Raw genomic sequence first — 17,093 nt, 5'->3', positions numbered from 1 at the left:
GGGCATTATGCTTTTCTAATGATAAAAGAAATAATCAAAACCCAAATTTCACAAAACGCTAAAAGTAAACACTACTATTTTTTTAAAATCCCATTTATATCCCGCCCTTCTCCAAAGACTCAGGGCGGCTTACAATTTAAGCACAAACCAATGTGCTTAGCAATAGCCTTCAGTAGCCTTGATATAGCCTACTATATCAAAATATTTGTACTAACTCAAATTTTACAGTAATATTTCCTTTGATTTCTAGTGTCATATAGAAATGGCTTGAATTGGTTGCAGTAATACATTCTCCCACAAACCATGGTAGCATTTTTACTAAATGCTGTTTCATTTCATTTTTTTTTCGTTTGTTGAATTTATATAGCCGCCCATCTCACATAAGTGACTCAGTTTACCTTTTTTAATAATTCAGGTAAAAAATAATATGAAACAAACAGAAATAAGTAAGCAAAACAAGAAATCCATTAAAACCAGTAAAACAATAAAAAAGTTAAACCATAAAACTCTGTCTACCTGACAGACAACATAACCTGTTCACAGGCTCTACATGTCTACCAGTTTCCCAGGCCCCTGGCAAAGCCATGTCTAAAGGGCTTCCAAAAGACCAATAGGCTTAGGGACAGTAAAAAAAAAAACTATGGTGGAGATCCCCTATAGTGCCAGTTCAGTGCCCAAATCAATTTCAATCTTGTCATGTGAAAATGGGTGGCACATCCCATTACTATCAATATGCATTCTGCATGTTCCTTTATTAACTCAAAGATGAGCCTATTTTGATCTTTTAAGATGTTATACTCATTTAAGGAACAATATGCATAACTAAAAGGAAATACTAGTCCAGCTATGCTTCTCCTCTTAAATAAAGCAGGATGTTCTGTTTTGAGTGGCTACTAAAAGAATGGAATCCAATAGACAGCATTCAGTTCTTGACTACTAAGGTTTCTTATACATCATTCATGCTCAGAAAAACTACCGGATCTGGATTATTAACAGGTGGCAGATACAGAAGGCTTTTGTTCCTTTAAAAAGGCGGCTTTTGTTCCATGAAAAAGTTTTTGTCTGTCAGTAAATTTCACACACCAATTGATTACATTCATTTACTTTGACTGTGTTGTGCTTTTGTTCCTCCCAAATGATTTACTGTTAGGGTTATCGATGAATGGTTGCCAATTACTTCTGCAAATTATGTACCCACCATACTGTAATCACAAGGATATCACACCAATTACACCTGCAGTGGGAAAAGTATTTTTGGACGTGAAATTTTAATACTTTGAATACTTTGAACAGGAAAAAAGAAAGAAGAGCCATACAGAATAATCTACCTCTCTGGACGTCTACATTTTTGCACTCCCAGCTCTGGTAGTCCTACCCAAATATGGGCAACTTTTTCATACAGGAAAAAAAAGGAAGGGAAAGAAGAGCATTGCGTTTTTTTCTTTTAACATAACATTATCTTTATTTAAGTTTTAAACAAATGCAACCTGTAAGAACAAGAATAGCGAATCAAATTCAACTCTTATTGAAAGAGTTATAAGAAACTAATCGCAGAATTATAAATCAAAAAGGAAAAAAGAACAGGCAGACTACAGAAGAAATAAAAAAACCAGAAAATTATAAATAAAAATCATAAGCAAGACGGAAAAAAACAAGTGTACCATAATACATCGCGTTTAAAATGTTGAGATCTCAAAGCACTAATATTACATTCATTCAAGTCGGTGCAAGGATGAAAGTATCGTTTCTTGCGCCTCTCCCGGAGCCACTCCAGTACTTATACTACAATTCCCAGAATGCCACACTAACCCATATCAGTTTTCGAGGGAGGGAAAGCCCTCGTCTTCTCATCGGCTGACTACTATCCCAAAAGCCTTTGCGCCGCTGTCGAGCGTTATAAATCGCGTTCCTGCGAAAAGCATGTTGGGAATTATAGTTCCGGGCTCAAAAAATCATACGCTATTTTGTCGCTATTTCTTTTAAGCACAATTCCGTCTCAATGCCTACTACTTTCTTAAAGCCTCTATTAATCAAATGAAATAAAAAATAAAGTCGAGCCGGGTTTTACCTCAACGCAAGTTTTCCCGGAGTGATCCGTAGCTTAGCTTTAACTCTAAACAGTATTACGTATCTATAGCAACCATGACGCTGAAGATTCTCGCGAGAACTCGGGTTCCTGAAGATTTTTTTAAAAAGCAATGGCTTTGAAGTTCGATGAGGCCGCGGGACCTCTTGCAGGCTGGCGTGGAGTCTCCTTCCATTGTTAAGAGAGCCGAGTTGATTCTCAAGAATTCATTTTTTAATTAAATTATCTTATTGACACTGTATTTCAGCAAGGTAGTGCTTAGGACTGCACCCGACCTCCGTTCATTCCGCCGCTCTCTAGCCCAGGCTGAGAATTTTTAATTTTAACTGGGGGTTTTATTTTCTCTCAGGGTTTCATTTAATCTTTTTTAATTGTTTTAACTTTTGTATGGATTTTCTTTTAAATACCCTGTAAACCGCCCTGAGTCCTTCGGGAAAGGGCAGTATATAAATCTAAATAAATAAATAAAATAAATAAATAAATAAAATAATGGCTAGTACCACAACCTCGCCACCTGGACTCAAAGGCAGACCAGGATTAGTACTTGGGTGAAGAAACCACATTATACTTTTTTAGAATGGGAAAGTTAAAATAAATAAATAAATAAAATATTCTTTAAAAAAACAAAAACCCTGGTGAATCATTTTCAATGACACTAATTATGTAATCACTGGGAATTTAGCTAAACTTGAGGGCATTTTTAATAAATGTGTGTTTGTCGTACATGACAATACATGGTTTTAAAATGTACAATATGACAGATACCACTTTGCTTTAGCAGCTTATTTAATTTTCAGAAAATACACTAAAAAAACACTCCAAAAGTTTAATATAGTGATAGAAAATACAAGCACAATACCAGCTGTTTTCAAGTGAAGCAATAGAAACAAGCATGCCAGCTATACCTAAATAAAACCTAGTCCTATTTATCAATAAAATTCTATGCAGTTATAAACTTACAGCTTGCTTCTGACTAGTAGTGATGTTAAATGCTCCTCAGAGGTGAATTCTCCCCTTTTAACCAACTCATCCTAAAAAGAATGCAGCATTCACTATATACAGAGCCCTCTTGTGGCTTGCTAAGACACATTTTAAAAAACCACACACATAACTGAGTGGACTTGATTTAGCAATTAATCCCACCAAACCAAATCTATAGTTATTACAATGACAGTACTTTACAGAATATACTAATATTTCTAGAGATCACTGCTTACATGCCATAAAGGTGTTGACTCTTAGTGACCACATAAATTTTAAAGATTATAAATGTGCAAAAATAATTCTAATTGGATCAAATATCAGCATATTAGTAGTTTTCTTGTCTTTTTCTGCTATTCTTACTTCAATCTGCAATTGTTCTCTATTTGATTGCCTACAATCATCATTGGCTCAGGGTTTGTTTAACAGAGTGAGAACTATAGATTGTTGAAACCATAATCTGAGATAACGGGATTAGTTCTGAAACACTTTCTCCATACTGTTCAAGATGAAAAAATAGAGGACAGATCACAGTAAATAAAATTTTCTGTTCAGAAACATACCGGTATTAAATGTTTCAGCACACTAGGTGAATTTGATAAATAATATAGGCACACATTTAAACATATTCCTGGTCTTTTCAGAGTAGCAGACTAAAACATCTAATAATCTCATTACTACCCTTTGGAAATTTTGAGATTTTAATCTTCTTTCATGTATATGTATCTGGTAAGTTGGGGATGTTTTGATAAAGTTAGCGCATGAGAGTATATGTATGGATGTAATATACAAATCATACAATTCATACAAGAATCCATGTAGCATTTCTCTCAAGAATGCTGCAAGAACAAATTCATAAACAGCATAACAATAAAATAACATAATTTACTTATTTTCCCCTTTGAATATACAGTTAGAACCAAGTGCAGATATTTTTGGTACTGGACTCTTAATATAAACTATTTTACTGTCCTTTATTCTGAATGGATAAATGTATATTTTCACAGTACTTTAGCAGAAGAGTTCAGGAGAATCCTTTGTACTCTTTCTAAACTTTGTTCTACCACTTAATTACAAGTATGAACTTGGTGCAACAGGGAAAAAGAAAGTACAGGGATATTTATATATGTAGTTATTCAAAGAATGACATTACTCTGAAAAACATTTTTTACTGTGTGATGAATATAGTGACCCTCCACTTCATAATGAGACAAAGTTTGGATAAATAGCATTAAGACAATTTCAGTCTTGTCCAGCATACATTTAATGAAATAATTCTGTTTCCACTGAAGGTTGAAACACTGTTAATTACATTGGCCATTTCCACTGGTTTTCTGGAGGTTCTTCAACTAAAGGTTCCCAAGGACGGTATTTCAACATTTTCTTGGCTAAGGAAAGTTCATTTTCAGCCTGTTGACAAAATATAATTTTATTTTATTTTAAAACTCTCTGAAAGATGATTTATTATTATTATTATTATTATTATTATTATTATTATTATTATTATTAATTTTATTTGTATACCGCCCTTCTCCCGAAGGACTCAGGGCGGAGAACAGGGCAATACATGTTAAAAGACAAAAATACAAAAATTAAAAGAGATTAAACAAGGTGCCCAAGAACTATAACAATAGGTTAAAATACATTGAACAGTAATAAAACCCGACCCCATCCCATCAGGCCAGACCAGCTTGTTCGAACAAATAAGTCTTTAGATCGCGCCGGAAGGAGCGAAGGTCGGGCGCCATCCGGAGCTCAACCGGAAGATGGTTCCATAAATCCGGCGCGCCCACAGAGAACGCCCTCCCACTGGGGGCCACCAGTCGGCATTCTTTGACCGGTGGCACCCTGAGGAGCCCTCTCTGTGGGAGCGTACTGGGCGGAGGGAAGTTGATGCTGGCCGCAGGTGCTCCCTAAGGTATTCCGGACCCATGCCATGTAGGGCTTTGTAGGTCATTACCAGCACCTTGAATCTCACCCGGAAGACAACTGGAAGCCAATGCAGCTCGCGGAGCAGAGGTGTAACATGGGAGTATCGGGAAACTCCCAACACAACTCTCACGGCTGCATTCTGTACCAGTTGGAGCCTCCGAGTGGTCCTCAAGGGCAGCCCCATGTAGACAGCATTGCAGTAGTCCAAACGAGAGGTCACGAGCACATGAGTGACCGTACGCAAGATGGCATTCTCAAAATTAATTTGCATACATGTACTTCCCCAAATCACTTTAAGAGAGAACTTAAAATACCAAATCTCATTATAATGGTTAGCATGGATTGGTGCCAAGTTTTTTTGTTTTAAAAGTTTTATGTTTAGTTGCATTTAATAGTTTTAAAATCATTTTAAAATGATTTTATATGTTTTTTTAATCTTTGTTTGGAAGCTGCCCAGAGTTGGCTGAAAGATGATTGGCTGTATCTTTTGAATAAATAATTTAATTAAATTGCTCATTTAAAAGCCACACTGCTAAGTTTACAAATTCAGTTTAGTGGACATTTTCCCAAAGCTTCTATACCCGATATATTAAATCATTGCTAAATACCTGCAGAATCACTTCTTCTAACTGTCCAGAGTTTAATTTGTTTTCCAGCCTTTGCACATCAGGTTCCTGCAAGTAAGTTCAAAAATAAATGAGAAACTCTGGTGCAGTATATTCCTCTATCTGAGTGTTTCTCAACCTCAGCCACTTTAAGACATGATACTTCATTTTTAAAAAAAATAAAATACTGTTATTGCTATTTAATTACTCAATAGGAAAAAGAAAACCTATAGTACAATAACTCAACAGAAATGCAGGTTTTTGATCCTGTATTTCTGATCTGGAGTTATTGTTGTTAAATTACAATTGTTATATTTTATCATAGTTCCATGTTTTGATTTTTGATATATTTTTGTGGGAATACTCAGCTATTTCTAAACAACTCAAATTATGCAAACAAATGTCGTTGAAGCAGTGCAAGATGGATATAGAATTCATGTTGCTATCCTATACTTGCTGGAATAAGATTCATAAACAATAATGAAATAGTTAATGTTTAGGATTGACTGTGCTTGTTGGAAATAAAGTATTCATCAAATACATATCTCTTTGTAACCCCACCCCACCCCCTGTATTTGCTGAAATGAGGTTGATTTTGAATTTAAGAATGTCCCTTTCGAGCCTAAAAGCTATGTCACTGAGGCTAGTATTTGAAGGGGAAACCATTAATATCAGAATTACAGACTACATTAGGATTATATGAGCACATGCATCGTCACTAAGAGTCAAGTTCCTTTGAAAAAGACTTATGTTTCCATCAAATGGACACACACACACAAATCCATTTTTGCATAATATCAAATACTCCATGTCAATCCCAGTTTGACTGTTACCCATCAGACTATCTGCAATCATATGGCCCCCTACCCATACTTCTGTTTTCAATCATTTATTCTGTTTTCATTGGGGAATTCACATGTGATTATCTGAAAAAAGCTTGTTTCCTTACAGAAATTGAGAACTTAAATCCTACCTGATCATTAAGACACCTAGTTAACTGAAATATTAATATAAATCATAATTAAGAAACAAGATCTAAATAACAGTATCAACAAATTATTATTTGATATATGTAATTTGACCCCAAAATGTCAATTAATTCAATTTATACTTACTGCTTTCACTATATTAAACCGTTCATTTGTAAGTTTCTCTGTATATTTCCTGTATGCTGCATCCTTAGGCATATTCTCTAAAATACCCAGAATTTTTGTGTATAGTACCTTGAGGCGCTGAAAAGAACACATGGCAAAGAGTAATTTTAAGTCAGGCAAAGTGAATACATTGAATGTAAGCTACTGCAAGATTTTAAAACCTAATGAAATTTTGTAAATTAATGTACTGCAAATTAAAACAAGAAAAATGATTCAATGACTGTCCTCAGAAAAAAAAATTCTGCCACAAAACCTTCTAGTGAAGTTATGGCACATTTAGAAATAAGGCACTGCTTTAGACAAAAGTTTTATTTCCATAAATCCCAAAATGTTAATTCAATCATGTATTTGCTTTTCTAACATTTGATTGTCTATAAGAACTTTCCAAACCAAATGTCTACCTTTTTTACCCATTGAATATTTTAGTACAATTATACCATATCCTGCACTCTTTTTTATCTGGTCAACTAAATCAAAGAAATTCATCCCTCATCCTTCAGATACAATTTATACTTAAATTAACATTTCTAAGATATCCTAAACCTCTAATGTGAATGGATAAGAGAACACCATTAGGAATAAAATCAATTGACTTTACAGGAAAGGTAATTCCAGTATAGGTCCAGACCCAACAAAATAGCTTTATCACTTCATTGAAACATTGAAACAAAGTGGGCTTCAATCTGAGTTACAAATATTCTACTTTATTGGTATATGGCAAAGTATCTTGGGGGCATGGGCTTTTGGTTCCGTTGGTATTGGGGTGGGGTTGCAAATCCCGACGACGATTGGGAATGGCAGCAGGTGGTTACATGGAGGGCCGCACCAATATCTGGGACCGCGCCCCCACTGTCTTCGAGCGGTGGCATGTTCCGACCCTCCGGTTAGTACCCTTTTATCCAGGGGTGAGGGGGACCAGGACACTGAGCTCAGACTGGTGTATTTTAATGCCAGATCCGTTGTGAACAAGGCTCCCCTCGTCCGGGAATTGATCGAGGAGGAACACGCGGATCTGGCATGCATTACAGAGACCTGGCTGGGCCCAGAGGGTGGTGTCCCTCTGGTTGAACTGTGCCCTCCGGGTTTCTGTGTGGCATGGGCGGTGGGGTGGTGGTGGTTATACGGGAGACCTTATGTCCGTGGGAGACCACCGTTGTCCAGATAGGCAGGAGTGAGTCCCTTCTCCTGAGATGTGGCCCTCGGGCTCAGTTGGGCCTGTTGCTAACATACCTGGCGCCCAGCTATGTAGCAACAGCCCTGCCTGAGCTGCTCGACACCCTCTCAGGGTTGACGGTGGAATTTCCCAGACTCATAGTTCTGGGCGACTTCAACCTGCCTTCCCTGGGAGAGTCGTCAGAGTTAGCTCGGGAGTTCATGCCTTCCATGACGGCCATGGACCTGACCCAAGTAATTCAGGGCCCGACTCATGGGGCGGGTCACACTCTTGACCTGATTTTTCTATCTGGGCAATGGTTGGATGATTTGGGAGGGGGCTTGCCAACTATTGTCCCCCTGTCATGGTCCGATCATTATCTCCTGCGGCTGGTCTTCCGCTGTGTCACCCCCCGCTGCCGGGCTGTGGAACCGACCAGGTGGTTCCGTCCCAGGCGCCTAATGGACCCAGAACGGTTCCAGATGGTGCTTGGGTCCTTACCTACCTCCCTCACTTACAGCCCAGTCGATGCCTTGGTGGATGCTTGGGCAAGGGCCGCTACCGAGGCACTCGACCGTGTTGTACCCTTGAGACCCCAGACCTGGCACAGATCCCGTTGGGCCCCATGGTTTTCTGTGGAGCTCCGGGAGATGAAGCGTCGGAGATGGGGTCTAGAGAGCGGTTGGAGATCCACCCGGTCTGAATCTGTCCGATTGCAACTAAGAGCCTTCACAAGGTCTTACCTCGCTGCGATGAGAATGGCGAAGTCTAATTACTTTGCTGCCCTCATTGCGTCCGCAGATAATCGCCCAGCCGTCCTGTTTAGGGTGACTCGCTCTCTCCTTAATCGGGAGACGAGGGAGGAACCCTTACAGGGACGGGCTGAGTTTAGTCATCATCTGGTGGACAAAATCACTCACATCCGGACCGGTTTGGACTCTGACTGGGCAGAGTCTGACATGGAGGAATCAAGCGGTCTTGAGCATGTTATCTGGACTGAGTTTGACCCTGTTTCCCTCGATGACGTGGAAAGGATCATGAGGAGACTGAGCTCCACCACTTGTTTACTGGACCCGTGCCCCTCCTGGCTGGTTTATGTGGCTCGGGAGGAGACACGAGGCTGGTTCCAGGCAGTAATATCTGCTTCCTTGAAGGAGGGTATCTTTCCCACCGCCTTGAAGGAGGCGGTGGTGAGACCCCTCCTCAAGAAGCCTGCCCTGGACCCGGCTGTTTTAAATAACTACCGTCCAGTCTCCAACCTTCGCTTTTTGGCGAAGGTTGTTGAGAGTGTGGTGGCGCATCAGCTTCCTCTGTTCCTGGAGGAAACTGATTATCTTGACCCGTACCAATCGGGTTTCAGGCCCGGGTACAGCACGGAGACAGCATTGGTCGCACTGGTGAATGATCTCTGGCGGGCTCGGGACAGGGGATGTTCCTCTATTCTAGTCCTTTTAGACCTCTCAGCGGCTTTCGATACCATCAACCATGGTATCCTACTGTGGCGTCTCAGGGGGTTGGGAGTGGGAGGCACTGTTTTATGGTGGTACTCCTCCTACATCCTGGGCCACTCGCAGTCGGTGTTGACGGGAAGGCAGTCAGTCCTCCCCTCCTGTTCAACATCTACATGAAACCGCTGGGCGAGCTCATTCGTGGTTTCGTGGTGGGGTATCATCAGTACGCTGATGATACCCAACTTTTTCTTTCCACCCCGAACCAACCCAGTGATGCACTCGACGTGATGTCCCGTTGCCTGGAGGCGGTCCGGGTTTGGATGGGGAGAAACAGGCTTCGTCTCAATCCTGCCAAGACTGAGTGGCTGTGCATACCGGCATCTCAGGTTAACCAGGTTGTTCCATCATTAATGATGGGGGGTGAGGTGTTACCCCCCGTCGATAGGGCTCGCAACTTGGGCGTCCTCTTGGATTCACGGCTCAATTTTGAAGACCATATAGGAGCCGTGACCAGGGGGGCTTTCGCCCAGGTTCGCCTGGTGCGCCAGTTGCGGCCCTATCTGGACCGAGATTTATTAATTTTTTTATTTTAATCCCATTTATATCCCGCCCTTATCCGAAGACTCAGGGCGGCTTACAATCTAAGCACAAATCAATGTGCTTAGCAATAGCTTTCATTCTATGTATATGCCTGCTTATTTGGGCTTTCGCCCGCCCCCCCCAAGCGTCATTATTACAAAGTCAGCTTATTGCCCCCAACAATCTGGGTCCTCATTTTACCTATCTCGAAGGATGGAAGGCTGAGTCAACCTTGAACCTGGTGGGATGCGAACCTGCAATAATTGCAGGCAGCTGGTGTAGTCACCCATGCGCTTGTGACCTCCCGGCTAGACTACTGCAACTCTCTCTACATGGGGCTGCCCTTGATGACCATTCGGAGGCTTCAACTGGTGCAGAATGCAGCTGCGCAAGTTGTTATAGGAGTTTACCGATACTCCCGTGTAAAACCTCTTCTCCGTGAGCTGCATTGGCTTCCGGTTGCCCTCCGGGTGAGATTCAAGGTGTTGGTAATGACCTATAAAGCTCTAAATGGCTTGGGTCCGGATTATCTAAGGGAACACCTGCTGCTGGCATCAACTTCCCATCGTCCTGTGCGCTCCCACAGGGAGGGCCTTCTCAGGGTACCACCGGTTAAGGTATGCCAGCAGGTTATTCCCAGGGGAAGGGTGTTCTCTGTGGGAGCGCCGGCCCTATGGAACCAACTTCCCACGGAACTCAGGACTGCCCCCGACCTTCGCTCATTTAGCCGGGACTTGAAAACCTGGTTCTTTGAGCTATCTGGCCCAGACTGAGGGGTTTTAACTAATTTAATTTAATTGGGTTTTAGTTTAACTTCAGGGACTGTAATTTAATCATAGTTTTAACTGATTTTAATTTTGTATGTTATGTATTTTAATTTTCCCTGTAAACCGCCCTGAGTCCTATGGGAATAGGGCGGTATATAAATTTAAATAATAAATAAATAAATAAATACTTACTTCATGTGGATTGTTACATACAGCTAATCCCACAAGCCCAGTAGTCTGTAGGTATGAAGAAACATATATTAAGTTGAGCAGCAGTTTAAAACAAGAAATCAAATTTACTTATCTGAATAATCAATTAATTTGCATATGGATAAATCAGCATTTGTAAAACATTTATGGATATTATATACATACCTTCAAGTTCTCCAGAACCTATGTATATTTAAAAAAACAACACAGAAGCAAGACAACAGAACACAGATAAAAGAAAAACAAAACATATCATATGCCAGGTGTTTGAGAGAAAAGCAGATATTTTTAAAGTACTAAGGAAAAATCGATTTAAACCAAGTGTGAAAATTCCTCTACAATTTTATCTCATGTTGGTTCATCTTAATCACATAACTCCAAAAGAATCTGAAATTATGATCGCATCAGATTAATTTAACCAAATGCATGTCTAAAAAAAGCACATTTTTAACAAACTAAAAAACAATTTATCTTTTTCCCTTTCAAAAAAATATCAGCTAGAAATACAGTTGCAAGAAAAAGTATGTGAACCCTTTGGGATTATGTGGTTTTTTGCATGAATTGGCCATAAAATGCGCTCTAAACGTCATGTAAATCACAACAATAGAAAAACACAGTCTACTTAAAATAATACTACACAAACATTAGCTGTTGTCATGTTTTAATTGAAGATAAGATGGAAACATTCACAGTGCAGGATGGAAAAAGTATGTGAACCTTTGGACTTAATAACTGGTTGACCCTCCTTTGGCAGCAATAACCTCAACCAAACGTTTCCTGTAGTTGCAGATCAGACCTGCACAACGATCTGGAGTAATTTTGGACCACTCCTCTGCACAAAACTGTTTCAGTGTAGCAATATTCTTGGGATGTCTGGTGTGAATCGCTCTCTTAAGGTCATGCCACAGCATTTCAATCGGGTTGAGGTCAGGACTCTGACTGGGCCACTCCAGAACGTGTATTCTGTTCTGTTGAAGCCATTGTTTTGTTGAATTACTTGTATGCTTTGGGTCATTGTCCTGTTGCATCACCCATCCTCTGCGGAGCTCCAGTGGTGGACAGATGGTCGTACGTTTTCCTGCAAAATGTCCTGATAAACTCTGGAATACATTTTCCCATCAATGACAACAATCTGCCCAGGCCCTGAGGCAGCAAAGCAGCCCCAAACCATGATGCTCCCTCTGCCATGTTTTACTTTGGGGATGAGGTTTTGATGTTGCTGTGCTGTGCCATTTTTTCTCCACACATAGTGTTGTGTGTTTTTCCCAGACAACTCAATTTTGGTTTCATCTGTCCATGTTTGAAGTTTGCAAAAGAGCACCTGGATGTTCCACAGCATTACTGGCAAAATATACTGTGGACAGATGAAACCAAAATTGAGTTTCTGGGAAAAACACACAACACTATGTGTGGAGAAAAAATGGCACAGCACAGCAACATCAAAACCTCATCCCCAAAGTAAAACATGGCGGAGGGAGCATCATGGTTTGGGGCTGCTTTGCTGCCTCAGGGCCTGTGCAGATTGTTGTCATTGATGGGAAAATGTATTTCAGAGTTTATCAGGACATTTTGCAGGAAAACGTACGACCATCTGTCCGCCACTGGAGCTCCGCAGAGGATGGGTGATGCAACAGGACAATGACCCAAAGCATACAAGTAATTCAACAAAACAATGGCTTCAACAGAACAGAATACACGTTCTGGAGTGGCCCAGTCAGAGTCCTGACCTCAACCCGATTGAAATGCTGTGGCATGACCTTAAGAGAGCGATTCACACCAGACATCCCAAGAATATTGCTACACTGAAACAGTTTTGTGCAGAGGAGTGGTCCAAAATTACTCCAGATCGTTGTGCAGGTCTGATCTGCAACTACAGGAAACGTTTGGTTGAGGTTATTGCTGCCAAAGGAGGGTCAACCAGTTATTAAGTCCAAAGGTTCACATACTTTTTCCATCCTGCACTGTGAATGTTTCCATCTTATCTTCAATTAAAACATGACAACAGCTAATGTTTGTGTAGTATTATTTTAAGCAGACTGTGTTTTTCTATTGTTGTGATTTACATGACGTTTAGAGCACATTTTATGGCCAATTCATGCAAAAAAACCACATAATCCCAAAGGGTTCACATACTTTTTCTTGCAACTGTAAAGCCAACATTTTAGCAAACCAGTATGGACCAAACAATAAAAATCATGGGATGCTTAGAGAGTCATGTGGATTAACTACTTTCTACAGTATGTCCATTAGAAATAGTTATGTGGAGATTTTAATGAGATTACAGGGAGTAGCTATAGACATTTAGCATAAAGGTCTGGATTCCATGTGGACTAGGATCCCTCATCTGAAGGAAGAATCCACTGTGCCTAAGGGAATGGATATAAGGTGATGTAACTACTGGACATTTTTATATGCAGCATATTTTTCTTTCTTTGAGCATGAGGTAAAGGATGTACCTGTGAACCAGTAAAATAATTGACAAGTGAATAGAAAAAATGACAGTGGGTGCAAATAACAGATTGAAAAAAGTAATCTCAATGTGTTTGCACCTCCGTGTGCACACAAAGAAAATTTCTTTTCAGATTTGTATAGTATCAATAACAAAAATATGCAAATAGAACAGGGCTCAGCACAATTGTGAAAACTACACCATTTACAGGAGTATGGCTAATCAAAATAAGATGCAATATAGACTTAAAGTAAGATATTATCCATTCCTTTAAGGCAAGGCAAGTGAATAAAAATGTTTCTTCATGAGCCAGCTGCATTCTTGTACAGGTAGTCCTTTAACGGCTGCCCTATTTAGCAAGAATGAAAAAGTAACTTTACAACCAGTCCATTTGTGACCTTTGCAGGTCTGTAAAGCAAAAGAAAGCTAAAGGAAAGCCATAAGCACAGTCAGTTTCACTAAGCAACTGCTTCATTTAATGACCAAATTGCAGTTCACACTTATGACTAATAAACAAGAACTCATCATCAAAGCTGATACCAGTCAGAGCATAGAACACCACAAAGTAATGCAAGATCAGAATATGTGAATAGACCTGGACCATAGACTTGCCAAGAGTCCAACACCACTGAATGAATGACATCATTATCAAACAACTATCTGAACAAACTTACCTGGGAGTAAAGGCTAAAAGTTTGATAAAGGATGGTGAGGATGCCTAATTTGACAACAAACTGCGAGAGCAGACATTTATGAAATTGGCATACATTTTTCCTGGTGGCATACATTCCACGACCACAGTGCTGTAAAATAGATTGGGCTGAGAAAACAGCTGGCCCAAAGTCCCCCAGAGAACTCCCATGCTTAAAAAAGGAGTCAAACCTAATCACCATCACTGCAGCCCCCTTAAGAGAAGATTCCTCTTCCATGTTGCTCAGCAGGACAGTGCTTAGGAGGGCATCAAGTTAGCAAAATCTAATTTGAGGACCGCACTCCAAAGCCTGGATACTGAAAGGAAAAATATCTGCACTAGGATGTTTCTGCGGAGACCAGCGATTCCTTATCTCTTCTAAGACACTGGTGCATGAAGATGCGCGTCCCCTAGTTTTAGCCAAGAAGGCTGAGAACTAACGTAACTAACGTATCTAACTAACGTATCTCCGAGTCCTTTCCCCCGTGTCCTCTGGACTCTCACCTTTTTCAGGACTCCCGCCATTGCCACTATATTAAGGAATAGGAGCAAAATGGATCGTGAAATCGTTTCACTCCATCGCCAGCATCGAGGAACTGGAGCTGAAAGGTCCTCTAGCTCGCGTAGACAGAGGGCAACTTCTAGGACAGCGCAAGGCGCATGCGTTCGGACCACATTGGAAACAGGAAGCAAACGAAGCATAACGGGGAAGTGGATTGGTTCCCGATTTATGCTCGCCGCACATTCTGATGAACGTCACTCAGAGCTGAGGCGGAGTTGCACCGCCCATCGGCCGTGCGTTGGAGAACGTGTTGGGGCGGGGCTGACAGGACGGCTTGTGTTTGCTTTTGTTGGGGAACTGCTGATTGGTCCGCGCTTTCAGAGTGGGCGCTGAGTAGGAAGTGATATTGATTCTAGTGCAGTACATCCTGAGGAATTCTGGGAATTGAAGTCCACACATCTTAAAATTGAAGATTGCTCCTTCTTGGAGATCGGTTAATGTACTTTTATTAGGAAGCAAAGTTACCATCGTTATCAATAATATTGAGTGGTAATCATTTTAAAAGACTGGGCAGTTGATGCTGTATCACGAGAGTGAATTAAAACAAATAGTGATTTTTATTTGCATGGATTGCATTAACGATTCTGCAACAACATCTGCAATAAATTTGATAAATGTTGACAATGTTATTATAAGCTTTTGCGAATAATAACTCATTTTACTAGAAGATTACGAGTCTCAGTCTGCGCTGCACCTATTTGAACAGTCATGAGAAAACAGCAAAATTAATCTCCACTCCCGTGGAGGAGCAAAGGATTTTTGCAGCCCAGTTCTGAGGATTTTTTTTAACTGCTTTTAAGTAAGTCTTGACTCCTGGCGATTAGGTCCTAGACAAATCCCTGTGGTTTTCTTCGCAGGATTTCAAAAGTGGTTTGTCTTTGCTTGCTAGAACAGAGAGGGAGGTGTCACCCAACTGGCTTTGTGCCTAAGGCAGGACTAGAACTCACAGTCTTCTGGTTTGTAGCCTGAAAATAAAACATGGAGATTTCTCTGGACATTTCACACTTGGAAAATTGCTGATTTCCACAGGTAGAGTATAGACAACCACAACTCAACAGACCGTCAGTACAGTCTTTCCTCTTGTTGCATGTACTTAGAAATTTGCTATATGCTATTTGGCAATCCAGATTATTACATTTTTCAACAACTGGAATGCAATCCAAAAGCAAATATATGTATACGTAAAGTCATACATTAATAAAGGCATATATCATTAAGGATAAAATATGGGTTTTCAGGTAATGTTTGTCCTTTAATGATGGCAATGTACTATTTTAAGTTGAATATATAGACCAAAAATGACATAATCCGGGGTTGTACAGAAGTATTGGGCTACAATTTGGATTTCTAGTCAATATAGGATGATCCAGTTACATAGTAAATGGCCTCCTTATCTTTAATATAGCTGGCAGTATTATCTCTATGCTCTGTTTCTTAACAAATATTTTTTTTGTTTTACAAAAAGAATCTTCCTGAAGATTCTCAGCAGATGGCACCATCTACTTGACCATGTTTGTCTGGAATAGTAAGCAGGGTTAGGCCTGTTTAGTTTACAGATGGGCGTCTTCTAAGGAACTCCAGTGCTGGAACACTGGCAGTGTTAAGTCGAGAAATGCCACACCTTAGAAAGTTAGTAGCATTGCTTTACAAACTTTGTTAGCCAATGAAAATCAGACAACAGAGCCATTACATTATAAGGAAGACATCAATCATTCCTGTACACTCCCTTATTCCTTCCTTCGGTACATCCCATCCATGTACATGTTTCCCACGCTTGCATGAGATTTCCCTGGTGCAGAAGCCGATTACAGAAAGCAAGAAAGCAACAGTTAGACTAAACAATTTCCCTTTCTTCCAGTTACAGAACCCTTCAATATTTTCTCCAGGAGTTCAAGTAGTGGTGCCCTTATTAACCTCCTAACTATACTCCTGTGGTTGGTTCCACTGATAGGGTGTCATTGGCTTAAAATTTGAAAATGTGCTACTGTGCTACTATCATGCCTCCATCTTCTTTTAAACACCAGGTGGGGCACTATGGGATAAAATGCTGGATGACTTACTTAACTGCTTAAAATTGTAAACAACATTTTAACTCTTCTTATGATTGCTTTTATATCATACATTGTAGAACAACTTCCACTGTGGAAGATAAATTGTTATTTTACATATATCCAACTCCTTCCATTTTTCTCCAGTGGCATTCATTTTTTATTAATATTATTCATTTAATTTTCATCTCTTTCCAACTGTTCTATTTACCTAAGGAAAGGGATGCTATTTTTCACTGCAGGATTGTATTGAGTTAGAACCCATGGTTACCTTTTGACTGACTCCAGGTCTAAGTTCTCCCAATACTGAACACAAATTTACCATACCAGCTGATTCATATAATCATATAAGTCATAACCTGGTAACCTGCAATTCTATATTGTGCAAACTTTAGCTTTACACGTTGAAGTCTGCCATGATTTAT

The 17,093-nt window shown here is 40.1% G+C and overlaps 1 protein-coding gene across 1 annotated transcript; it reads right to left on the bottom strand.

Moving 5' to 3' along the window:
• Positions 1-4,313: 4,313 nt before the first annotated feature.
• Positions 4,314-14,724, bottom strand: NDUFA5 (NADH:ubiquinone oxidoreductase subunit A5). The gene is made up of 5 exons (XM_083365422.1): positions 14,563-14,724; positions 10,901-10,945; positions 6,720-6,836; positions 5,608-5,673; positions 4,314-4,477 (listed from the first exon to the last, which is right to left on the bottom strand). The coding sequence occupies exons 1-5, from the start codon at positions 14,581-14,583 to the stop codon at positions 4,376-4,378; spliced, it is 351 nt and encodes a 116-aa protein (XP_083221548.1). The 5' UTR covers positions 14,584-14,724; the 3' UTR covers positions 4,314-4,375.
• Between the last annotated feature and the right edge of the window lie 2,369 nt (positions 14,725-17,093).

The sequence above is a fragment of the Vipera ursinii genome (genome assembly GCF_947247035.1).
Source record: "Vipera ursinii genome assembly, chromosome: 6".
Lineage (NCBI taxonomy): Eukaryota > Metazoa > Chordata > Lepidosauria > Squamata > Viperidae > Vipera > Vipera ursinii.
This window is presented reverse-complemented; position numbering and strand designations above follow the sequence as displayed.

What these genes read in the sequence shown, in the direction of transcription:
- NDUFA5 (XM_083365422.1), bottom strand. Translation starts at nt 14,583, where the DNA reads ATGGCGGGAGTCCTGAAAAAG. An exon ending in TGGCGGGAGTCCTGAAAAAG is followed by an intron (nt 10,946 to 14,562) that starts GTGAGAGTCCAG and finishes TCATACCTACAG; the next exon opens with ACTACTGGGCTTGTGGGATT. An exon ending in TATGTAACAATCCACATGAA is followed by an intron (nt 6,837 to 10,900) that starts GTAAGTATTTAT and finishes TGTTCTTTTCAG; the next exon opens with CGCCTCAAGGTACTATACAC.